Source organism: Epinephelus moara, chromosome 3, assembly GCF_006386435.1.
Source record: "Epinephelus moara isolate mb chromosome 3, YSFRI_EMoa_1.0, whole genome shotgun sequence".
NCBI lineage: Eukaryota > Metazoa > Chordata > Actinopteri > Perciformes > Serranidae > Epinephelus > Epinephelus moara.
Genome location: NC_065508.1, coordinates 8,296,446 through 8,323,760, shown reverse-complemented (window position 1 = coordinate 8,323,760; position 27,315 = coordinate 8,296,446). Strand labels below are relative to the sequence as shown.

The following is a 27,315-nucleotide window of genomic DNA, read 5'->3' as shown; positions in this document are numbered from 1 at the left end:
GCTCACTCACTCTGAGTAGCAATAAAGATGCAAATTAAGTTTTCACTTTACACTTCAGGAACGTTAAAGGTCGCCTCAAGGTAACGTTGGCTGCAGAGGTGGAAATTTATGTTTGTTTGTTAATTCAATGGCAAATACTAATAAATGCTGACATTTGGAAAATAAATGCTCGATGTACACAAATGCTCTGAGGTAAGCTAATGCTCATTTTCAACTTCAGCTCAAAAACTTTGAATATAATTGATAGTAGTAAGCTATAAATCAAAGTTTACTCATTTATAAAAATAGCTGAGCTCCAACCATCTGGCCAAGTTTGCAGAAATGTGCCACTTTTCTACACACAAACTAATTAATATTAGTATTGAAACATATTTATACACAGATGAGAGATTGTGACTCACCTGATCATTAAATGACGCTCTTGTGGCAGTTATAGCTACATGTTAATTTGTGACATTTTTATAAACCTTGCTTTTTATTTTTGTGGTCTATATTGTAAATGCATATTAAAAAAAGCAAATTAACCCATACCTACAAAACAACCTATACATAAATATTTCACATTAAAGTCAGCAGTCAAAAAGTTGTCCAAAAGGAGACAATATAATACTATTCTTGTAATTAAAGTTCATTTTCTCCAAGAAAATAGACAGAGTCCTTTCGTTGCTGGAGTCAGGTCACACTCAACCCATATAGTTGATTTACAGAAAGGTGTGTGCGTGAAGGTGAACTCTGTCAAGACATGTTTATCTCCCCTGAGAGTGATGTGTGTGCCACATGTGCTCCCTGATGTGCCACGTACCTTTCCACCTTGTGCAACCAGGAGGCTCTGGTTAATGGACGGACCCTGTTTACTGCTGATCATGCTTTATTCACAATGCGGTGGCACATGGACCCATGGGTTCTGTTTCAGTTGTCAGAGCAACAGCGCGAGCGCTGATGTTCCAACGTTGGTGGGTCTTTAAGTGATTTACAGGCTTCTGTGTGAGAGGCGGAGAGGGAGGGGGAGACAGAGGGGGACAGTGCGTCCACAGTGAGACAGGCTGATGTTGAAATTGACATTTGTGTTTTCTGAATAGAAACACTTAAACTACAGGAGAAAAAAAACAGAAAAAAGTTTTCTTTGTCATATACAACAAAGAGTAAGACACATCTTGAGTGTAAGCTGGTTAAACTCAGTTTAGCTCCCACCCGCTTTCTGTAATCACTTCCCATATACGATACCATTCCTGTTGTGATATAACCAAACCTTTCATTTACATGTTTGTCTGTTTCTGTACAACTGAATGACTAATAACAAGTGATCTGAGGGTCAAGCCTCATAAATGCTACCTGTTAACCAGGCAGAGACGTTGGTGCATTGAATGAGACGTCAATCAAAGTCACATTTTATGACTGCGGAAAAAAAACCCCACAGCAATGAGCCACAGTGTCGCACTGGCTGAGATGTTCCTTCATTATGACCATGATAATGTCTGACACTGTACCCACTCTAAGATTTCTGTGAGGGAGGGGGATTCAGTTTTCACTTTTGCGCCTAAATCTAACGTCACTTAAGTCCAGGCTGATGTGTAGCCATACCAACATACTTATTGTGCCAAAGTTTTAGGAGTGGAGCGGAGCAAAGTAAAAACAAACTGCAATGTCATATACATTGAGAAGACATGTTGATTTAAGAACAGCTTCGAGAGCCACATCGATTTTATCTATCACACATGCCATTGTTGTTATGTCCTTGTTGGTTACAGCGCACTGCTGGACAATGCTTGGCCACACCTTGACAATGGCATTCGTCTCGTCAGTGACGCAGATTGGCTAATGGAGTCCTCATGTTCATTGTTTGTTTTGTTTGTTAACCGAGAAACCGCTGTTTCATGTCACAATGTCAGACGAATCAGTTAACCTGAACTCGGTAGAATGGGTGGATTCAAAGCCCAAGACAAGACAAACACTAGTTTATATTGATTCAGTCCTACATACACTATTCTGCTGCCAGAGTACTCACAAAGGCACCAAATGTGTATTAATCCACTGCTGAAAATAGTCCCAAACAAAAGAACAATTTGCTGTAAACTCCTGTTTGAGTTACATTTATTAAAGACGACAGTGCCTCGTGTTTTTGATAAGTTACTGAAGCTTTTTTAAAAATGAGATGATATATTTGTGGCCCATTTTTAGATATGTATGTCTTCAGTAGGAATCAATGTGCTTGGGCTGAGTGCAACAGACAAGGCAGGGAAGTCAGAACGTGTTTCGAAACAGACAAACACATTGTCGGTTTCATCTTTTCATGGTTCACGATAAGAAAATATACTGAATAGCGCCAGCCTTATGCTTCAAAATCAAACTGTCTTCTTAACTTTACTGCGACACACACTGTGAGCTCCTGTCACAATATTCCAAGCGCTCATTTTTTTCTTGTCCGCGTGAAAACTTGCAGCTGGTGTTCTCAGGTTTTCCACTGCAGACATTACAAGGCGTCAAAATCACTGGCGTAAGCTTAAGTTAAAAGTTACGGGTCTGAGTAAATTTTGTCTGCCCAAAATGTACGAGCTGTGAGAGCATAAAGACAACCTCCTATGTGTCAGTTTTTGAGTAAATGAGAGGGGCAAAAAATGAGAGCATTTATCAAACTTTGTTGGGTTAGTGCGGACGCACTCTTGGACAGAGATGCACAGAACTTCTGACAGACAGAGACAGAGAGGTACAGACATACAGTACCGCGCAGTCATACAGAGGGCACGAGAGACTGTGTGCGCCTCAAACTGAACAAGCGTGATGACTTCAATCCAAACTGATTAGCATGTGTCAGTCAAATCCAAATTGACTAGCAGATGAGTTCCTCGGTCAGACGGTTTCCTCAGTTAGTTTAAGCCACGAAAAAGGCTGTCAATGTGTCAATTCCACTCATGTGCCGATTTCAATCATTACACGCTCTGTTACTCATGTGCCCGTCATTTAATGCAGCACATTAAACCATTCAGGGTTCTGCTGGTAAAATATGACAGTCTCCATCTCACCCCCCTCCCACTCTCTCTGTGTCTGCCTCCCTTTCTCTCTCTCTCTCTGCGATCACAGAGCTCTGCCCTCTCATCCACGACCACAGCTGTCTCTCTGAAAAAACCCATCAGAGTAGAATCTCCAAGTAGCTCAGCGGGAAAATAACCATGCTGATCTGGAGTGTCTGTGTGTATGTTAGGTATATAGCATCTGTAAGTCCATGCATGTGTGTGTGTGCGTTATAAAGCGGGCGTCATATGGTCCTTTTCAGAGTAGGTTGTGTAAACACTCCAACACAGATAGTGTGAGAGGAGGAAGTACCAGTGATACGTGACTAACAGAGCATAACATTAACTGTCACATCCAATAGATCTAGTGACTGCAGGCGGAATCAGAGTGTGTGCGTGTGTGTGTGTGTGTGTGTGCATGCATGTTGTGCTGTTGCAGGAGAAGCAGGTAATGCTGGTGTCTAATTCCCGCGTGTATTTTTGGGAATGATTGTGAATGTGTACAAGTGTGTGCATCTGTGTGTGTGGTCAGGTGAGAGCAGAGAGTGGGCAGCAGCTGCTCCGTCCTCGAGGAAACGGCAGAGAGGGCAAACCTCCTGTCCTGGTTGTCATGGCAGCCAGAAACAAACAGCCCAATCCGCTTCCAATTGGCGATAAATGCCGCTGATAGATGGAGGAGAGTGAGACAGGGAGCTCTGGTTAAGGTTGTGTGTGTTTGCAAGCTCATGTTCAATAAGTGTGCAGACGAGAGAATGTTTCAAAGACTGAGAGGATATTGAGCTGCCGAAAACAGAGAGATAAAAATCTGTCTTTTATTCAGTGGGAAAACATGCAGTGCTCATAAAAGACGTCTTTGTGTTGAGGCTTATTTTAATTCTCTGCTATATAAAGTCAGTGACCTGTGGTTGCCCTGGAGACCTCCATCTGCTTCAGCTTGACTGTCTGCATTGTTCAAATGAGCTGAAAGCAAACCTCACCGTGAACCTACAGTAACAAATCCTCCTTTTCACGTATGTCTATAGTGCTCATTCCATTCCCTTATATCCAGTATCTCATTTATTTTTCTCATTACATTTGCGCAAAGCTGTTGGATAAACTCGTCACTGACTTACTTTCACACACATTAGTTTCATATATGTATCTAGTGCTATATTTTATATTTCATGTGTGTAATTTATCTTTATTACAATGTGCTTTTATTGCTAAGCCGACCTGTTCTTTCATCCCATACATTTCATTGTACTGATGACCCCGTGATAACCTATGAAATGACACCGTACTGACACTTAATATTTATCTATTTCCATTTATAGTGTTCTAATGACCCAGTTTCATTTCAAAGTGTCATTTTAGCCGGTGTGTAGGCTACAGTTTGAAGCTGAAATACGCAACTTTTCAAGTGCTTAAACTATAGCAAATATGTGTATCTAGTGTTGATCTTGTAAAGCTTTATCAACTTGTTTTAAAAGTGGGGTAGAAAGTACACTGTAGCCACAGCGGCCGGGGTTTGAATCCAGCCTGTGGCCCTTTGCTGCATGTCATCCCCCCTCTCTCTCCCCCCTTCATGCTTACCTGTCCTGTCCATTAAAGGCAAAATGGCCAAAAAAAAAGAAAGAAAGAAAGTACACTGTAATTTTCAGAAAAAACATTTTGGATATCAGGTCAGAGCTTGTCCATCTTCAGTCTGATATTGGGTCTACTTTAAATGATTCCTGAGGAGAGGAGGATTCGATTTTCCCTAACCACCTAACTTTATCTTCAGTCCACACTGATGTGTCACCATGCCAACATACCTGTTTTACCGAGCCTTTAATAGTCAAGCAAAGTGAAGTAAGAAACTACGATGTTGGGCGATATTGCGAAAATGTGTTGATTTAGAACAGCCTGGATAGCAGTGTCTATCTTGTCTATAGTGTTCGCCATTGTTGTTATTAATCCTTATTGGTTCCAGCGCACCACTTGACAAGAACTTCACAATGACATTAGTTACGCCCGTGGCATTGATTGGCTAATTGAGTCAGCCCGTGAAGCTCACTGGTTGTTTTGTTCTTTCAACCCCTGCAGCCACATCACTTTTCGTGTGCTGCTTTCAGACGCCTTTTGCAAGTATTTGAACCTTTGAACCTTTGAACCTTGAGAAGATTGATGCGTTTTCTTTAAAAAACATAGGTAAAAAGGGGACGAGCGACTTGGTTAAAAATGTCCCACAAATTGCAATTTCTTTTTACGATTTAGAAAAAAAAAAACTAGGGAAAAAAGAGAAGAGGTAGGGAAAAACTATATTTCTAATATTATTATTATTACATTTTAAAATTATGTGACAGAATTATCATAATTTTTAAGGATCACTTTTTTAAGGTAATTTCCTTGTTTGTTTGTTTGTTTTTTGTCCAGTTGTCTCTCCACTGAAGCCATTTGCGTCCCCTGGGCAAATTCTAATGTTACGTCCGCCTGTTGCCCGCCCCATTATTAGCTGCCATAAAACTCTATCCTGATGGCTATGTCTCTACCCTGGAAATCCAGAGTTCTCGCTAGAGCACAATTTGAATTTGCTCAGCAAGTCACTCTGGCAATCAGTAATGATGCTCATTACCCATGCCCTTGTAGCCGAGCTGCACCAATCACATCGGTGTATCTGATATAGGCGGGCCAGAGGCGAGCTAAACAGATGACGACAGCGCTGCAACGACGAAGTCTGGAATCAGTCAGTAAACATTGCAAGATGGCTACGGATGAACACCAGTTGTTTGAAACAGCTTTGGCCGCTACAATGAACGAGTTAGACTTGGCTTTTTCTCTAAAAGAGGAACAGAAGACGGCGCTCGAGTCTTTCCTTTGCAAGAAGGACGTTTTTGCTGTTTTGCCGACCGGATACGGCAAGAGTGTAATCTACCAGTTAGCTCCACTGGTAGCTAAGCTCTGGATACGTCACCCCGTGTATTGCTCTGATTGGTCGTAGTGTTATCCAATTGCGTGCAGTGATATTTACAAATGCATGCTTTGTGCCGCCCCTCAAGTTGGGCCATTTGCATTACTCATGGCCAGACCCTAAATCTTTCTAGATTTGGGTCTGGATTTCCAGGCTACTATGCCTCCACAGTGGAAGTCCTTTGCTACCAAGATATTTTATGGATCGTAAAGGCAGTACCAGAAAAGCTTTCGTGGAAATTTTCTGTTATTTCTCAGCCTGTTTGGTTCAGCCTGTTCACACTATTGATCAGCTCCCGCTACTGCAAATCCCTCACCAAGTGTAGCTGACCCATGGATGACCCTGACCCTTGCACTTAGACCTGACTGGATGACAGTGTCACGTCAGGTTGGAGGAATTAATTTAACCACAGATTTCTTTTTTCCACATATTTTCTAACAGGGACATTATTATGCTGTTCAATTTCAAACAAATGCTCGCCTATTAGTCATGGTAAAACAGTCAAATTTTCATTGAGTGTGTTGTTCCCCCCTTTGTCAATAGGTGCTGTAGCACCCTCAGCACCCACTTCCCCGTCCCCATGGTTTCATGTCATTATGCCAGATGAATCAGGCAACTTGAACTCAGTGGAGTGGGCAGATTTAAAGGTCTGGACCCTGGCTACTGTTTTGTATAGATTGACAGAGATTTCTACTCTTCTGTCTTACAGTGAATTTCGACCACTTCCAGATCCTGAGGGCAATAGGAAAAGGAAGCTTCGGAAAAGTAAGTCCATGTTTGTGTAAACTTTACCCATGTTACGCAGATATTAAGTTGATTCAGCTTTATGATACTGTATATGATTTTAATTAATATGAAAAGAAGGACTAGATTAGTATCTCATGCAAAACAAAAATAAAATGACAAACAAATAACTCAAACAGGTCAGAACTAAAGACATAGAAAGGACATTCTAACACAACAAAACTACTGGCACTGACACCAACACATACTCCAGGAGGACATTAGTGTTGCTCAGGAGCCCGCATATCCAGTAAGTTAAAACACAAACTTTATATGTACAACAGATCCAATAATAAAAGGCCATTCATAAGAGACGCACTTAAAAACAATACCAATAAAACTGGCAATACATATGATTTTCAAATGTAGCCACGATCACAGAATGCATCCAAATATCATGTTGTTCATGTGATTCTAGAGCTGCAGCTACTTTTTAGTTTCATTACTTATTAATTTGCTTATTTTATACATTATTCATTTGATCTGTGATATCATCAAATATCTTGTTTTGTCCGGGCAACACTCCAAAATCTGAAGTCATTCAATTTATCATTACATTAGAAAATAAAGCAGCAATACAGCAGCAAATGCATACCACACAGTTCAAGAGGTTTACTGTCATAAGCACATTAAAAACCTCAGCAGTTTATACCACACAATGAAATGTTGAAACTGGAAGCAGGGGAGGTCAAGCACCTCAGCTTGAAAAATGACTTCAATTAGTAATCGAATATCAAAATAGATGCACGTCAGGCACAACATGTTAAAGACAATATACCACATCCCCTCCGTCAGTCCAGTATCATCACACACAGTCCAGTAAAGCCTTCCAGTTTAATTTGCGTGAGCCCGAACAACAGCTCCACAGAAACAAATCTGAGGTGATAGCAGTCATGTTTCCTCTCGCTGCTAAGCCATACAGTGCAGAGTAATTCACATCGGCACTCACAGCACATGCGAGCACATATAGCGACGCACATGCACGCTCACATGTACACACTGCACACAGACCCACAAGGCATCTACACTCTGTCCAACAACAGATAAGCAGTCTAATCATAGTAGATGGCAAGCTGTTCAATGGGAGGAGTGATGCGATCAGGGTTTGGCTGATTAACCGTGCCAGCTGGTCCACAGATCACTCTCTTAGATAGCAGTAATCACTGGCTTATTGACGCTTGAAGCACAGACAAGCACGACTACAAATAAATATGGGGTATTACTCCTCTGCATATTGAAAATAGTGTCCATTCTCAGACGCATTGTCAAAAGGGGGCAATCACGTAGAGTTTGATGTAAACACGCAATGACATCCACGCAGACTGAAGCAGGTGTTAAGTTCTGCGTATTGATGCGTCACATCAGAGTCATGATGCAAATACAATGAGTGCTGTTAGAAAGGATTTTAAAGCAGTGTTTTAAAGAACTGACTACATTCCCTACTGACACGCATCAGCAATTCTAATGACTGCCAGCGTGACGTTTCCCATCTCTAAAATGCAAAACATACTGGTGTGAAAAGTTTAACGTCTTAAGAGGGGATTAAATTCCTGATCGCAGAGATTAAAGAGAAATCCTGAAGTTTCCTCCCAGCCTTGTTGGATGGACAACATTTCTGGTTATTGCACTATAACACTTCATGTGTCACAAGCAATAAAGCTTTAGGCGAACATGGGTGATGGAAAACACATGGCTCTATTGCAACATTTTGCGAAAGAACACAGTTTGTTAAAGTGTCCAACAATTATTCTGTTATTCTATTCTCATTTATCTTTCGAGACATCTTTAAAAGTATGCAACTGATAATATAAGGACAAAACATGGAGGAATGGTGCATGTCTTTACTTTGTGGCTACATTTTTTAAATTACATAACTCTGCCGGAGAGGAAAGGCGATATTTAATGTGTTATCCTGCTGTTTATCTTGTAGCTTATTTTATAGCTGGCAGAGAGCAAAATATGACAGACTTGAAAGCACTGAGGCAGACGACAGAGATGTACAAGCAGAACACAGACAAAGCATTCACACCATTTGACCACAGCGCTGAAGGAATTTACCCCTATGTGATCTTATCATCAGGTCTGCATTGTACAGAAGAAGGACACTAAGAAGATGTACGCCATGAAGTACATGAACAAGCTGAAATGTGTGGAACGGAACGAAGTGAGGAATGTCTTGAAAGAGCTGCAGATAATGCAGAACCTGGAACATCCTTTCCTGGTCAACTTCTGGTAAGCCACCATGCTTTAGCCAATACGTAGATGAATGTGTGGTTATACAGCATTTGTCTGTGTATCAATTAAGTCTGAAGGTTTGCTGGGAGTGGCAAATGACCCTTGTTCTTCTTCTACAGTTTCTAGGTTTACTTGAGCTTCTTTTTGAATTCAAACTGACTTTCCACACATTTTTACTGATGAATTTTCTAAACTTCTCCATAACTTTTCCATATATTTTACCCCGTTTTCATGACTTTATTAAAGTAGTTAACAATGGGTAGGCTATATAGCAATGCATTCATACATTTTCTGTAACTGTTTATCCTGTTTGGGGTTGCGGTTGTGCTGGAGCCTATCCCCGCTGACAATGAGCGAGAGGTGGGGTACACCCTGGACAGGTCGCCAGACTATCGCAAGGCTGGACACATAGAGACAGACAACCATTCACGCATGCATTCACAGCTACAAGCAATTTAGAGTCACCAATTAACCATTCCCGGAACCCATCGGCTGTATTTGGCGTCTGACGGCGATACAGCCTCTGGGAGCAGACCCCTGATTTTTTGGCATTCTGGTTTGATTTGGGGGGAGGAGGCGAATTTCCGTTTCCGACTTCCGTTTATATATAAGTAAATATGCTGAACCATTGCGATGGATTCAGAGTTTGCAGTGACGCCACTTATGTTCCGCCTCATAAGTTCACCGCACGGACCGGTTAACCTGGCAACAACTGCAGCCGGCTCAAACGTGATTGGTCAATATCACGCGGACTACAAACAGCCTAGCACCGCAAACCAGGGCTCTTCCGCTCTTCTTCCGGAGGCAAAATCTCCGGGGTTTGCCTACAGACTCTACATTCACTGAATGTAGAGTCTGTATATAGAGACTACCAATTAACCTGCATGTCTGTGGAGTGTGGGAGGGAGCCAGGGTACCTGGAGAAAACCCACGCTGACATGGAAAGAACATGCAAAGTCCGGACAGAGGGTTCTCCCTCAGCCTGGGGTTCAAACCAGGAACCCTCTTGCTGTGAGGTGACAATGCTAACCACTGCACCGCCATGCCGCCTATAGCAATACAGCCATACAATGAACACAACACACACTTCCCAAGCATTTGCAGATAAGCAAACTGCTAAAACTTGCTATCTTTACTCACCCAGACATTCTCACTGCCAACTAGCTGCATATGCCAATAGACACACTGGCACATAAGAGTACTTCAAAAACATCAAGACCACGCCCCTTTTTGGGGAACAGAAGAGTGAACAAGCTGTAGCTGTCAATGCAATTGGACATTTGAATTAGGATTTTGACAAAACTGCATGCACTGATTTCTTATTGAACAAACCTTTGTTTTATGAATACGTCTAATAAATGTTCTGCAACCTTGGCCCGAACCTGAACGTATGTGACACAGTAATAAATTGAGGTTGATTGGCAAAGGGCTGCCCCTGACTGAGAATTTTCCTAGTTGATCAATAGTCATCATTTAGGGCCATTAGTCGACTAGTAGCCTGCATGTTTACGATATTAATTTGATTTTTGAATTATATATTTTGGGCGGGGCAACACAATGGTTTGAGTTGAAGGTGTGAGAAAGAATAGTATCAGTAACATTGTTAACACTGTGCTACATTACAGAGAAATACAAAACCGTACTAATGAACCTTCATTAATATAGGCCTATATTTTATCTACAAGTGCACGTCACACACTGAGCGAGCCGCCTGTTAATGACGCTGTCGGCAAAGCAGTAATGATTGTGCTAAGTGGCTAATGGGCATGTAGCTACTGACTGATGATACGTCATGTCTGTAGTCGACCAATGAAGATGAGTTTACATATCACCTTGGGTTCGTCCTTATCCCACACTTTGGATTTCCTGCCCGACATGTTATTAACTAGCCTGTGGAATAACCGCAGGTACCTGCCCTGGAAATTAGGCGCTACTCTTGTGCCTTTTTTGTGCAAACTTTCTAGAGCGCAGCGGCAGGTTGTGTCTGAAGTTGCTAAGCAACCTTAACAAGCACCATATAGCCTATTTATCTGAAATCCTGAGTGCAGAGCTGATCTTCTTCCAGGTGCTGTTTATAAGTGCGCAGGCCTATCGTCTGTGGGACAGATGTAAAGCTCTGGGTAGCCCTGCACTAACATGATCAACTTTTACGTATTTATCAGACTGAATATTTACAGAAGAAGGGAAAGATATCCGTCGGCAGCGTTTGGTTTGTAATGTGACTCCTGTCTGACTGCTGAGTCATATAGGTTTTGATTTATTTTGACAAAGCGCAGCTCCTAATAGAGTTTCAAATTTGCTTCTTTTTTTTCTGCGACTAAGCGACCAATGAAACCTTGCTGACTAATAACCGTTCTGGTCGACTAACGTTTGGTCGACTATTAGGGGGCAGCCCTAGATTGGCATCATGTCACTCCAGTCCTCCCCCTCCAGTTGGATCACTGACCCAACACACTGGCTGGATATTGCTTATTTGGACATCAACCAACACATATAGATAGTCTATGAGTATCACGTGATACTAGCATCGTTTTAACAGTTATGCAGCGCAGCGCTAGATTTTGGTTTATTACAAGGAACATATCTTGCTTCACATTTGACATGTTTCGTGATTTTCATAAACATATTTTAAATAATAGCCAGAGGATTTATATTCAAAACCGTTAATTCCAAAGTTTCCAGGCCTAGAAAACATTTTCTTTCTAATTTCATAACTTTTCCAGAAATGTCACGATCATGGGAATCCCAATTCAGACTGCCTTAAATTTAGAACTGAGTCACTTTGACAAAATATATTCCATTTTTAAAATATGTATACAAAAAGCTGCTGTGTAAAATTTTAAGCACACTTAATGATTTCCACTTCAGCAGGTCGTCTCCACAAAGGCTTGTATTTAACACTGGTTATTACCATCAGCCATGTGAATGATTTTGTAGTGCACTCTGTGTCACCCATCTGTTTTTATGGTGATTGTGTCGTGTCCAATAAATTAGTGAATGCACAGACACACAGAGAGGCCGGCAACAGCCATTAAAGAAAGCTCTGGATAGAGTCTGCAGATGCATTCAGAAAGGTGTTGCCCACTGAGGAACACTCTCAAGCCTCCATCTGCGTCATCTCACCCTTTGATGTTGCTAAAAGGAAAATGTAGTTTGCTCACTGGTCCAAGCTCAACTTTTATGGGCGCAACTCTCCTCTCTTGGCAGCTTCTTGTTCGCCTCGCCGCATTTGGGGTCGAGGAAGCCTTTGCCTCAACACTGTACAAGCTCATTCAAACCGCAAGCGCTAATCTAAGATGACTCATCAGGTACTTTCAGCATCTCATTCATCATAATTTGAAAGCCTGAGCTTATTGAGCACCAGGAGTCGTACTTTTGAGATGTCTGATAAGTATGGCTTGTTAAGTTTCCGTCTGAAAGGCGTCATTAATTCTTGATAAGCACTCCCACTCCGCGATGTTTGAGAGGAAGCCACCCTGGTTTCTGACAAGCAGAAAGGCGGACAGGAGGGAATGTCTGCAAGGACACGCATAACCGCCACGGTTATGTAGTCCGGTTTTTACATTTTTTAAATTTATTTTTAGTCTTATTCGTCATTCCTCCTTTTGATTTACAGGTCCGCTACTTGCTCTTTTGGGGTTGGGCTACTCCCTATATAAAGCTCTGGATATGTGAGCAATTAAATGAGATATTAAAAGAGTAACCAGTGGCACCAAGAGGCTTTTCCCCATCTACCCTTTGTCCTCTGTCCCACTTCTCTATCCTCTCTTCACCTACTTCTCCTTTCTCCCACTTTAATTCCATATCATTTTAAAAGCTACTCTGGCAGAATCAATAGCTGTCTTTTAATCACTGCTTTGCGGGAAACTAAAATCCTCCCATGGTGGGAATGAATAAAAAAAAGCACAGTAAACAGACGATAGGAAAAGACAGCAAGGCGCAGGAGAAGGCAGAGTAGCTACAAAGCAGAGAGAGGAAAAACAACTGAGGTGGTGAACAGAGAAAGAGAGATGTGTAGCGTACAGACTCATCAGACAAACAATGCCAGTGCTTGCTTTCTTGCTTGATTGCATGCTGCGTTGGACAAAAAAAAAAACCTTTGGAAGTTAATGCTTTTGGCAGCGTAAAGCCCCCTGGGTGGGGGTGATTTCCTCCAGAGATGTGCTTGGGTCAGCTCTCTCTCTCTGTCTGCTCACTGTGTTGAGTTGGCGTAAGTTATGATTGTCCTGAGGTAAGCGCTCAAGGTCAGAGATAGGGAGAGATTACCTGCAGGCATATGAACCGTACTGAGCCAGCTACGTGCAGAAAACCAGCCTTTATTTTTCTCCTGTCTGCTGGTCCGTCCTCTCATCCTCCTCCTCTGTCCTCTGTCTTCTTCTCCTCTCTCACCTTCCTCCATCTCTTCCTCCACCTCTCCTGTTTTGCTCCTTCGCCACCTGCTTCTCTCCCCTTCCTCTCCTCTTGCTGTCACTGCACTTGCTAGGGGGCATGACCTCAGGTGTCTGTGCACTGTGTGAAGCCAAGCAACAATGCACTTGGAAGACAGGAGCAAAAAAAAAAAAAAAAATACAGGCTATTTTCCCTCCATGCAAACAATCGTAGACTGATTTTGAAGAATCGTAACCTCTGGCATTAGGTGGGTGGTACGGTCAGTGTATTGATGTGCCAGCACTGGCGGGGCAGCCCGTTGTGCCTGCACTGCACTAAGTCTCTCTGTGTAAGGGGAGCCCTTATTGGCACCTCGCTGCCTGAGATACACTCGCACTATATCAGAGACAGACACAGAGAGAGGAAGAGATTGCAGCCAGCATCAGATGCTGCTGTATTCAGCTTTCAGTCTTGCTGCCTCCTTAACTGCCGATTTTGCAGTTAATTTGTTTGTTAATGGAGGAAATGTCACAGAAGAAGAACTTCTTGAAACTACCTGCTCACTGTTTGGTGAGATCACAGTCTGGGTTAATGTGGTTTCTGTGAGTGGCACATTTGTTTTTAAGCAGAATGAAAACAGTGATGTTTAATAGCCACTGCAAAAACTGCCTTTGTTAGGTTTTGATTAATTTTTATATTCCAGAACGCCATCTGGCAGAACAGTTTGGATCTGGAGGGAAACAACTATAATTTTAGACATTGTCATATTGTGAACAAATAAACTGTCGGATTGCAATCATCTGTGGAGTGCTATGAGTCCCTCAGAACTTTTTGTCTTGTCACTCTTTCCAGGAATTAGCTGGTCGCTCTGTGTTGAGACAGTGACTGCTTAAAATTAAAATAAAAAAGAATTTCATGCTAATTTAATACCAACCTAAAAGATTGGCTAGGATTAAGGAAATGACAAAACTAGATCAATATCTTTTTTATGTTCCTTCCCACAAACTAGGCCACAGAATAATTAATCATGTTCTTTGCCAACTTTTTTTTTCTTAATTTTTGATTGAGAAATCACAACTAAACTTGCTTTCTACAAATTCTGCAGGACACTTCGTTCCATGACATCTTCCATGTCTGCCCTCTGGGACGTACTGTTTTGAAGGAACATGTTATTGTAGAAACAAAAAGCCGTTGCGCAACTGCCAAAGGAAAAAAATAAGTACATTAACAATAGTCTGAAAACATTGTGGAGTAAAAGCTTCACTACCTTCAGGGACTCCCTCTTCTTTTTTGTCTCAGTTATGCAATCTCACTAATGCATTTCATTTCTATGCAGAGCAAGACATCATTCAGTGTTATTCCCCGTTCATGTGCATTTCTTCACTCAGAAAACCCAAACAGAAATGACATAATGTCTCACAAAGGCAGCGCTTTTGTTAAGAAACTAAGAGAAGAATTCCTCCAAGCATCCTCACATAAAAGGTCTAGTACACCAGATACGCTGTATTGTACAAGCACTACAGTCTGCTTAGGTATGAATTGCATGAGCTAAAATAAGCTTAATTCCAGAGTCTAATGTTACAAGTAAGCAATAGTAAGACCTGCTTGTACCAAAGGTACAAAATGTATCCTCGTGTAGCTGCAAAATGTGCACATTACAGCCTCGTTTTACTTTTAACACTGCAGGCATTGCCAAACACTAGAAAGCAGCATGTCAGCATGTAAAGCATTTGGCCTGATGTCAAGGTGACCCACTGCGATGGATAGAATCAGGGGTGGTGAGAATTAGAAAACCTCCCAGTTAAGTACTATTACTGAGCTCAAATGTAACAATGATGGAAATAAAAACATAAATAAAAGCAAAAAGTTTTAGTGTATGAGCTCATTCATTTCCAGAGCTTTCTGTAAGGGGTGTGTGTGTTTGCATGAGAGTGTATTTATGTCTGTGTGTTCTGAGGGAGCATTAGACACAGACTGATGGGAGCTGTCAGTCAGACGAGGTGTTGGGAGACAGGGTGGGAGGAAGGTCGGAGGGCTGTCGGCATCGATCCAACATGTCACAGTCTGAGCGCTTGGCTGGCTGTGTCCGTTTCAGCAAAGGGCTTTGGTCAGAGTGTGTGTGCGCATGTATGGATAGTATGTACGTCTTATCACTGTAATTGCAATACCTTGTGTTGGACGGCAAAGTCTCGATTAGCCATTTTATCACTCAGGTTTACTGATGTGGGTTTTCTGCTGTGGGCATTCAATAGATAGATAGTAATTAACAAAATCACTAAAGTTTAAATTGAGGAGGTTTAGTTAATTTACTTTATAAAAAGGTATTCAGGTTATGAATAATGAGCTACTGAAGGGAAAAGCAATCCCTTCTTGAGTCCAATAGTGCTACACTGAATGAATGTGTACAAGTAATATCCTCTTTTCAGAGAGGCAATACATTTAGGAATATTGCCAGTAGTGCCATTACTTTTAAAGAGGGGAAACCATTGAAGGGCACTTGCTGCAATGTAATTGGAATTGGGAATTATTTTTCTTATAATATTAAGACCTGTCTTTCTTGATTTAAGGACAGTAATCTACTTTAGAAATAGAATAATTTGTGTGTTTGAAGAAAGAGTATTAAATTAACTATACAGCCTTACATGTCACAACTGTTAGCGTTGAACCAGAGAAGGGGAAGTCTTTTTTTGAAAGGACATGTTAGCAATAATTTCTCAGTCCCTATGGTTTCTGGAGACTTCCATTACTGATGTGGCCGGGGGAATCTATGCCTCTAAAAGCTCCACGCAGGATGCTCTCCCATCAGACTGACTGCCTGGAGGCCACCAAGAGGTCACATTGAAATGCATGTGTGGCAGAGCAGACACAGAAAGAAAGACAGAATGGGAAAAAGAGGAACACCTAGAGGACGAGAGGGAGAAAGGACGAGAGAACAGGTGAGAGAAAGAGAGACCAGATGCCAGCAAGGCTAATAAGTCGGGATCATTCCAACATAATGTACAGGTGCTAATCTGCAGACTGACTGCTGTTCTCTCCTCTCTTTACCCAAAATGTTGGCTGAGGCATCAGCTGCTAATGATGCTTGAGAACTTGCTGTCGCTGTCTGTCCTTTTCAGCCCATCACAGATGTAAAATGCAAATGGAGACATTCAACAATGCAGTGCTGTTGTCAAAATGAAGCTCACCGGTTGGCTGATTGTTTTCCACTTCATTCATGCACATCTGTTTCCACTTTTCTGTCTGCCATCTCTGTTCTTCTGCATGTTATTTTGTTGTTTATACTGGTTATTAGTTAGAACATCACCACCTGGGCAGAAGGTGTAGCATGAGGAGAAGCAGCTTCAGTGCTTTGTCTATGTCTACACAGGAGGCTTTAGCCCTGTTTCCACCAAACACTTTCAGTATGGTACCTTTGGAACCAAAAGTAACCCTTCAGACATGGTACCTAGACCTTAGCGTTTCCACCGCAACGCAAACAGTACCCTTAAATGTGGGTGGGGTTGTTGTCACTCCCTGCTCCATCCAACACTTGCTGTATTTCCTCATTACCAGTGACACAGATGGAAGTCTGCACCTCGTTTACTGTCCACAGAACAAGGCTGCACGTCAACATTTTCAGAACAAAATAGAACAGGCTGCAGTGAGGGTCTCTCTCGATAAGATATTTAAAAAATAGCGGGTTTGTGCATTTAATCCTTCTCAGGCAAGCTCAGGGGTTTTAGTGCTGCTGGAACCCACAGGAACAACGCTCCACGACACTTTTTTTTCCTCCCTGTGAAGATATTTGCCACCCTGGTCAAAATTAATCTATATAAACTTTTGAAGATCCACTCATTACTAAAAGTGTATGTCATAAAAAACTAAAGTAATGGTCAAAGTTGTCACAGTGAAATTTAAGGTGTGCTGATGGATTCATGTCGTCTACTCACTGAGTAACATTACAAATTAACGTTCTACCTTAAAATTCGCTGGCAGAGTGACTGTCCGCAACTGACCAGTCAACAGACTGCAGTGTTCACAGCTCCACCTTTTAGCACCAGATCTGTGTGCTAGGTACCCCAACAGACAAAAAAATGAGGGACAGTACGGAACAGCTCCATTGGTACCATCCACAATTTTTCACAGTGTAAATGGGAAAAAAGGGTACTGAACAGGGGCCTCATTTATAAAAGAGTGCTTAGGATTCATACTAAAAGTTGACGTGCGCCCAAAAGCTGAAAATGGCGTGCGCCAAAAAATAATCTGATTTATAAAACCGTGCGCACGCACACTTGCACACAATGTTCTCTTTATAAATCACAGACCTCCTGGAGTTGTGCGCACCCAGATCCGCCTCATATTCTGCCCTCTACACGCCCTAGTTCAACCATAAATGGTCATGCAAATCACCTCATGAATGCGATCTGCATATAAATAAGTGGTCTCTCGTGTGAGTCACGGCGACGGGTGAGAAACGAACCAAAAAACGGAATTTCCGAGACTGAGCTAGAGACCCTTTAACGGGAGGTGGAGGACTGAAGAAAGATTTTATTTGGTGGCCACAGCAGCGGGATCACTAGCGAAAATAAGTGGCAACACATCAACGCTGCTGATGCTGTCAGCTGTGTCTGTGGGACTCCCCGGACAGTGACAGAACAAAAAAAACGTGGTCTGATCTCAAGGTAGACCAAATATTTCTACTCCTTTACCAACATGTAGTTAATGTGTTGCTTTTAAATTTGAGGTTTTAAATTTGAGGATGTTTGACATTGATGTGCGACATAAAGAATCACATTTATTAAAGGTGGAGTCAAAAAGGAGTATGTGCCAGTGCCATCTTGCGCAATTACGCACGAGGGTCACAGGCAGTATTTATGTTTATGGCAATTAGTCTGATCAGACTCCCGGCCTGAATTACAGCATGAACCAGTGGTATCCCTGTCCCAAAATACAACGTGTAATTTGAAATACAATTCAAAGATGAAAGTGTAATAGGCGAACACGTTTCTTCATGCCGGTTTTGTCATGAACAGCACATGTCTAAGTAGGGCTGATGAAACGGTTTTGCTTAATGGCTGGATTTCGAGATATGATAAATGCACTGGAAATATTTAGCTAAATAAATAAATATATTCCATGCAGTCGCGCCGTCCTCTCCCCCTCCTGCGCTCACAGAGTGGACAATAAGACGTTAGAGGCAGTGCGGATTAAATACGTATTTAGAAAGAATTTCAATTCAGTATCTGAGTTGGATACGTATTTAGAAAGAATTTCAATTCAGTATCTGAGTTGGATTTTACAACGTTATGAAACAATTATCACTCACTCCAAGCGCAAAATAAGGCTGCTGGATTTAATTTCAATGATAACGTGGATCTAAGGTGGATATAGCGTGACATTAAATTTGTGTGAGACATCAATAAAAATCTGACTCCACTTCTCCACCTCGCCGTCTGCGTCGCCACTTCCCAGTGTCTTCCAAAATGTGCGCACGCATGACTCAGAGTTTGCTTACAGGTGCGCACATTCTCCCGCCAAGTTTATTTTTATAAATCACAACCTTTGCGTGGTAAGTGGCGTACGCCACTTTCAAGCCCTGTTTTGTGCGTAAGCAAGCTTTATAAATGAGGCCCCAGAACTGTAACGTACTGCTCAGTGGAAACAGGGCTTTTCAGGCACCTGTACTGACTGTAGCTTTCAGGGATAGTTTGGAATTTTTGAAGTGGGGTTTGTATGAGGTACTTATCCACAGTCAGTGTATTACAAATACCTTAAGTATGTGGCCGTCAGCACGGCTACCGTTTAGAGACACAAGCAGGAGTGCCGACACAGAAGCTAAGCAATGTACTGCTGTGGATGGGGGTTAGTAGCAAAACATAATTTAGCTACAAAAAAGTCCCTAACCCTTTCCTGTAGCGCTACATTCTCTCAACCATAGGACTTATGTATTTATAAACGCAAACTGGGGGCATGCTGCTGACTGGCATCTGCTGTCGGTAATACACTGACTATAACCACACTTCAAAAAAGTCTAAGCTATCCCATTAATGCACAGCTTTGACATGATGCAGGCTCTTTTAAACCACATTAGTCATACACGTATATGTTGTCATATTAATGGTAACTCGGGTAACTTCTGTGACCCATCGCCTACCTGTGACGAACAACTTAATGGGAAGCATCTCTAATTCATTTTGACAGCAGTGGCAGCAGGCCAGAGGAGACTTCATTCATATTCAAACGCCTTCTAAATACTGTAGCCATGTCAGAGAGACGGAGAAAGACAGCAAGAGAGAGAGAAAGAGACAGAGAGAGCACCTTCTTTAGGAAGAAATTAGGCTTTATTGTCATAAGAGACCAATTTACACTTTAAGTAGAGTGGTGATATTGCTGAAAGAGCATGAAATAGAAAGCTGAATTAGCACCAGGTCAGTCAGTCCCTGAGGGATGATGTTGATTTGCAGCTGTAATATAAAACACACAGTATAGCACAAGAAATTATTAATAAGTGCAATAATGTGAACTTAGACACATCAAGTGACGAAGCAGTAACAAACATGAGTTGTTGATTTGTGGATGTACAGGATACAAATTTCAGCTGTACTGCAGGTGTGTGTGTGTGTGTGTGCTTGCAGGTGTGTAGGCTGAAATCTGTGAGTATGTGCGTTATATTTTGGATTTTTTAAGACTTATAAAGGTTTCAGTGACTGTCTGGTCTTAAGTAAAAGGCAGCTGGCTCATACAACAGGCTGCTAGGTGGCAATAAGTACGCCTGGGTACATGTGCATGTGTCTCTGTGTGTGCACATTACGGTAATCAGAGTGTACTTTACGTGCATTACTATGTTTATCACCACCTCAGGCTGTTGACCCTCTGTATTGCGTCTTTGTTCCTGGGCAACCATGTGAGAGATTGCAGTGAGTCAGTCAGTCTTGTTTGCTCAGAAGACAGAACAACTACCCCCCCGACAATGACAGCAAAGCCCTTTCTTATTTTACCACCTTGGCCATCTGATGGAAAGACTTGTGGGACAGAAAACACGTAAACCTCGGCCAAGCATGAGAGCTGGTTTTCTACTTGATTGAACTGGTTTCACAGAGGACTCAAGTGTGCCATCGATTGTTTTGATGGACTTGCTGTACCACCCTAACACCAACCCCCCCAATCACACAGCAGTATGATAAAGTAATAATGCATTGAATTTTCATAGATTTTCTACATTACATTTGCTTTTCTTATAGCTTTGTGACAGGTGGGTTTAAAGTGAAAATCCTGCAGTGCATAGACGGTGATAAATTTAGCACTGACAGCAGTTTGGCTGGTCTGAGAAGCGATTATTGGTCAGTGCAGAGCAACATTGAGCATTTGGTATGAGATATTACAGCACAGCAGCTGGGTCACAAACTGTCTAATTTTACAGCTAAGAGGCACACTAAAATATGTTTCTGAAAACATCTGAGGTGAGAAATAGGCAACACAGTAACAGTATCTTGATTGACAGTCCATGAGATGTGATTGACATGACTGACAGCTGCATTAGAGACTCCTTGGCTCTGATTGTTTTTGGTTGTTCTCAGTGCACCACAGTATATTCTAGCAAATACTATTAGAGGCAATAGGAGGAGAAGGGATATGTTTTTTTTCACAGACTAAAACCTCTTTCCCACTGCATAACAAACCCACTAACACCTGCTAACATCTGGCTTTTTAATGCAATGGGAAAGGTTTTAATTGGTACTACACACGCACATACACATGACTCTGCAGTAGTCACGGGTATTTATCGCCTACAGCTACGATCGGCATTGATGGGAATTCAACACCTGAGTGCACAAGCTAAGTTTCACTCCTTTATCGGCAAGATGACACAATGACCCATCACCACAAAATAACGTCTGCCTTAGCACTTGAACATCGATCCAAGGTGGTCTACACCGAGTTTGAGAGAGACTGAATAAATAAGCGATAAGAGATATATAAAAGTTAATAACCACCCTAACATTTTCACTGGCCTCTATGCTCCCCTCTACTGTTTACTGACCTGGTCTGTCCATGCCTTCAACTGTGACACATTACAAAAAACAAACAAACAAAAAAAACATGTTTAAAAACCTGCGTACATGCGCTAATTTTGGGTGGAAAATGGGTATCTCTGTCTCATTCAACACTTTGTTGATGTAGTAACAGTTACGGTAGACATGACAAACCCCTATTTTGATAAAAGCTACTAACTGTAGCTTTAGCTATCAGCCGATAACGATCAGACTCTATTCTGCCACATTTTAGCAGATTTAAATAAATAATTACATAATTAAATCGTGACACTAATCAGTGGTGGTACCGTGGTTCGCACTGTCGCCTCATAGCAAGAATCAAATTTGAATCCAAGTTCAGATCCTTCTGTGAAAACCCTCTGTGTAGAGTTTGCATGCAATGTGGTTTCCTCCAGGTTCTCCTGCTATGGCAAGGCGTTTTAACATTTAATCGCTAAGTTTGACTATCGGCAATTACCATTATAGATATCAACAACACCATTTTGACTAGTCGTAATGTCATTGTGACTAGTATGAATTTTAATTGAAGATATAACGTCATTCTGACTAGTCAAAACTACAGTTACAGATATCTGTAATTAGATTTTGACTAGTAAAAACTCTAATTAAAGATATCTGTAATTCAGTTTTGACTAGTAAGATTCAAACTACTTTTGCCATTCATGTGTATGGGGTTTGTCATTATAGATATCTCCAATGTAGTTGCGGATATCTGCAACTGAATTGGAGATATCTCTAATTCCAGTTTGAGATATCTACAACATCATTTTGACTAGTCATAAGTCAAGTTCAAGATATCTACAACTTCATTCTATCTGAAACTTAATTCAAGATATCTAGAAAGGACCATGTAGATATCTTCAATTGATGATAATTAAAGATATCTTGAACTTGAATTATGACTAGTCAAAATGACGTTGTAGATATCTCAAACTGGAATTACAGATATCCACAATTCAGTTACAGATATCCGCAATAAGAACTGCAGATATCTGCCACTACATTGGAGATATCTGTATTGACAAACCCCATACACATGAATGGCAAAATTAGTTTGAATCTTACAAGTCAAAACTGAATTACAGATATCTTAAATTAGAGTTTTGACTAGGCAAAATCTAATTACAGATATCTTGAATAAGAGGCAAAATTATGTTGCAGATATCAGTAATGAATATCCAGTCTAGCTATTAAATGTTAAAACGGCTTGCCATACTCCGGCTTCCTCCGGCTAGCTGCTCTTTAGCATGCTTGCTAGTTGTGTTAGCAGTTGTGTCCATACAGCTGGAGATATTGCTGTCAGCATGATTAAACACTTCGCTTTCCATAGGGCAAAATCATGGATGTCACATAACACTTCGTTCAACTTGACATAAATAAGTTATAGCGCATTAGCGCACTGTAACTAAAACAACCACCACATCCTGCACCGATGAGGTAGTCCTCGTTGGGGATGCATCACAATGCGTCTTGGTGGTCGTTTAGACTTGTTTTTAGTGCTGATCAGATCACCCAAAACTCATGTTAATATCAGGTCTAAACAGGCTCCATGTGTCAGCCCTGTGATAGTCCAGTGGCCTGTCCACGGTGTATACAGCCTCATGCCCAATGTCAGCTAGGATAGGCTCCAGCCCCCCACAACCCTGTACCAGGATAAGTGGTTACAGACAATGACTAATCATTAACAGAATAATAGTTAAATATCCAAAATGAATAATTAATGATGAAAGTGGAAGATGAGGTTGAATATGATGCAATTCAAGATTAAAGTCTAGAAAGAGTCATTAAACTTACTGTACTAGCAGAACTCCTCTCATTCATCGTGCACATTATGTACTGTTGCAATTATATAAGTAAACAGCAGTTTTCCTGGATGAAGCCGATGTTTGTCTTCCAAGAAAAAGAGCAATTAACGTCCAGTTAGTGTCCCCTCAGTGCTTGTGACAGCAGCCTCTTGGATTCTTCACCACCTTAACAACTTCTGCTTGGTTTGAGGTATTTACTGTGTGTGTGTGTGTGTGTGTGTGTGTGTGTGTGTGTGAGTGTGAGAGAGAGTAACAGACCTGGAAAGAGAGGGCTAAAGAGAGAGAATAAGAGACAAAGAGAGTTAATCAAATGATTAATAGACGTTAGTTATATGGAGTCCATCCAGCAAACACACACGCTGTGTCTAGCTCACACTTTAAACAACTGAGGAGCTTGTTTTTCTTGTCTTGGTTTATAGTTTGCAGCTAGTATTGTTTTCAGCTTTGGCCATCATATTCGAGGGTCATGAATATTTTACACGTCTTCAGATTTGCATTTAAAATAAAAATTGTACATATTTTTGCATACTGTATTTTTTTGGTTACCTTTCATGAATGTTTATTTCCTTTTTCCATGTTTTGCCCGTGATAATATTCTCATTACATTCTCTCTTGTGGCCGTATATGCAGTTTGTAGTAAGTTATTTCTATCATAAAATGAAAGCTTCAAACTAATAACAACTCTCCCTCACTCTTGAGAGAAATTCCAGCTTTTTCAAGTTTGTGGCTGATTAATTCTTCACATATCCAAACATGTACACAGAACCAGAGCAGAAGCAGTGTGGATAATCAGGGAGGGATGTTTTGACCACGTATGAACTCAGTCAGAGTCCTGTTGGTCCCAAAAAGTACAAATCCTGAATCAAAGTGAAGCATTGCTTTGATATTTAAGAGAATGTGACGCTAATATGACACCTGTTTGATCTGTGCTTCCACTTTCCGTGCCAGACTCAAGTGTCATATCATTTTCCAACACACTCTCTCTGCATGCACACACGCATACATTGATCCACTCTGGTGGTTCATTTATCTCCCGCTTACATCTAATGGCAGCAGCTGGAACTTTGATTTTTTTTTTTCTCAGATTCAAGTCTTTATACACTCTCCATGGAAATCCCCTCATTTTAGAATATGTTGCTTTAAAGGCATTTTGTCTCCTCATTTATAAAGCTCTACTCTTTTACTGATGGGATTGTAACATTTTGAATATAGCAGGCGTCTTTTATTTTGACCACATGAAGTAAACCTTGCTGTATCTGAGATTCGTTAGGAGTTTGTGTGGGTATCTGTGGCAAAGACACTCAGATACATATATAAACTTTGCTAAAAACTTTGAAGGACCTTGGTGTCCGCAGGCGTGGCCAAGTCATTTCTGCTTGTCTGAGTGATTGATAGCATTGCAGCTGGGCCCATCCATTCAGCTGTACTGTATTATAAACTAAGTGGGAAGGGCTGGCCTCTTCTCATTTCTTTTTCCCCCCTAAAACTTCTTTTCATGAGAACTGTTTGTTGATTGTGAATCTGGGTGTTCAGAACAGAGTCACTCATTCAAATTCAAGATGTCGCATTGATTTTTGCCAGTTTATTTTATAAAAATACATCATAATATTTAATGCATCTTTTATCTGAAACTGAGAAGGAAGGAGATTGCTGTATCGTCATGCACCTCTTTGTGACTTTGCCAAATGTGTGTGCATTTTCAGGACGAGTATCTAACAGATAGTCTTTCCACACTCTGAGGCCATTGGCAATCAGATGTTAAGTGGTCTCAGCATTATCTGAGCCTTAGCAGACAGTTTTGAGTCAGCTCAATCAATCTACATCCATCCAGTGCAGAAAAGCACCACCTCCAGTTTATTGGAGAAGGGCCCCGAGGAGGGGAGTTCACCAACATGGCAAAAAACTACCCCCGGACATTGAGCACTGAGTTTGAGCCAAGATGGTGCTTACAAAGACCGATCTGCCTCTGGAGTAAAAAAAACAAACAAAAAAACCTACTCAATGGGTAACTTTGGTATTTTTCATACTAAACCCTATTTCCCCTATTTTTCAGACCTAGAGTTCACTTGCTTTGGTCCGTATCAGGGACTAATTTTGTAACAAAGTTGCACAATTGCCTAGAGTTGGTTGGTGTTCTCACAGTAGCATTTACAAGTGGACCAAATAAAACGCCTTGCGGGGGGGGCAAAATCGAGGAAGAAAACCAAACGCTGAAGAAGAGTACACTTACAAGATAAATGCGACACTTTCTAATGTCACAATGGAGGGACAACTACGCAGGTTGATTTTAACGCTGCTCATCGTGGACTATATTGCTGTCATTGTTCATTTTAGTCAAACCATACAGTTTGAAAACGAGGCACGGCTCCAACTAGAAAACAATGTTTTGATGCATTGGATGTGCTGAATGTGCATATTAAGGCAGTACAGGAGGAGGTCCACATTAATAATCCTCCAGGACTGTAACATGCTCATGTTTAACCCAAACAATGTGTCATGTGACTGCAGTTGGTTCGGATCGAGGTCAAAACACATTCTCACCTCAAACGAACCGCACAAGAGTTCATTTGTAACCGGACCGAGACCACCTCTTCAAGAATGTTTGGTCCGCTTGTTTTGGTGCCCACCTGAGTGTTATTGCTGTGTTCACACCTGCCCAAATAAACCGCACTTAGGGGGCAAAAATACTTGAGTGCCATTGAACTGAACCAAACAGGGCAGGTGTGAAAGCACCCTAAAATTACTGTTCATTTAAACGGGGTCTGGTGGGTTGGTGATAGTGGTTTCAGGGCTGCATTTTTTTTCCTTAAAAACAGGTCTATCATTGTAGGGATGTTTTCCATAATAACACTTAAACAAGCCCTTTTAGTGAACATAAATTGATGGTGCCTAAGTCCCAAGTGGTTTCACTGCAGTCTGTTTTGCTGCTGCTGGCTGCAGCGCTCTCACTCAATACTGGACTAGATTCAAAAACTGTTGTTCCCATTAGTCACTTATACACAAAAACATAGGATAACAGGATCCAGGTTGGAAAATCCTAAAGTGTTCCTTTAAATTTGAAACCTAACACATTCAAACCCACTTCAGTGATATTGTAGTCTTCTCATTTTTAGATCACCAACATGTTGAAGGACTTCAGAGGGGTGGTAGTGTGGTATTTTCCAGAAGATCTGTAGAACGTTGTGTTGCAGACACTACACAGAGCAACGCTTTAGGCAAGCAAAAAAAAAAGTTGGCTGCTGCAATTATTTTTAATAGTATTTTTGCATGAATAAGTTTCTTGTGGGAGAGAAACTAATTATCTCATCGTTTTGAGGGGAGGGAAAAAAGCGTGGCCCCAGTGAGACTCTCAGCATGTAAAATCAATGATGATTTGTGCAACAGCTTCTCAAATGGCGATGCAGCGGGCCGCATGCTGATAAAGACTTGCTGTGCATGACAGTGCTTGATGGATGGATGAATAGATGGATGGCCACAAGAAGCACTGCCACCCACAACATTACTCACACACAAACAGGGGACTGAGGCAAATGCAAACAAATACTAAACAGTATACAGAGAATATAAGAATATTTCAATCCTGAATAAAGGAAGTGACATTTTTGCCACTTTCCTTGCTGGAGACAGGGAAGCAGACAGTTCAGTTTTCCCTGCCAAATCTATAAACCACATACTGACATAAGGAAAAATGGTCTGCTTTAATGAAATGGCAAGACACTCACCAGTCTCATGAAAATCCTGTTAACCCTAAATAGAGAGAAAAGCGGGGCAGTGAGCCATCTGAGCGGACAATGTTGCTGAGTGGATGCAGAACTTTGCTCAATAAATGACATAAGCGTTTCATACTGCCAGTGGTGAAGGAAAAAAAGAGGTACAAATGCTCAGTGACACTGTGCATGTCACTCCATGTCACATTAAAAAAGAAAAAAGGCCAGGATAATCTGTTTGATGATCACTAATGTAATCACAACAGAGATTACTGGTGTGTTTTGTCTGTTGTAACTGTCCTCATTTGCTTTTTGCTCTAGAATCCAGAGAGCAATTGGATGCAACTCTGATGGTGATTGCATCCTGAGTGTACTTTTAAATATGCGGATGGTGTATTGTATTTTATGTTAGTTTATAAGGCTCTTCAGTAAACAACCTGGAATATT

At 41.3% G+C, this 27,315-nt stretch overlaps 1 protein-coding gene across 1 annotated transcript in view; it reads left to right on the top strand.

Moving 5' to 3' along the window:
- Positions 1 to 27,315, top strand: part of stk32a (serine/threonine kinase 32A) — a 93,131-nt gene that overhangs the window by 3,325 nt on the left and 62,491 nt on the right. The window contains exons 3-4 of the mRNA XM_050040554.1: positions 6,647 to 6,702; positions 8,801 to 8,952. Of these exons, the coding sequence (XP_049896511.1) occupies positions 6,647 to 6,702; positions 8,801 to 8,952 (208 nt within the window). The remainder of the gene's footprint in view (positions 1 to 6,646; positions 6,703 to 8,800; positions 8,953 to 27,315) is intronic.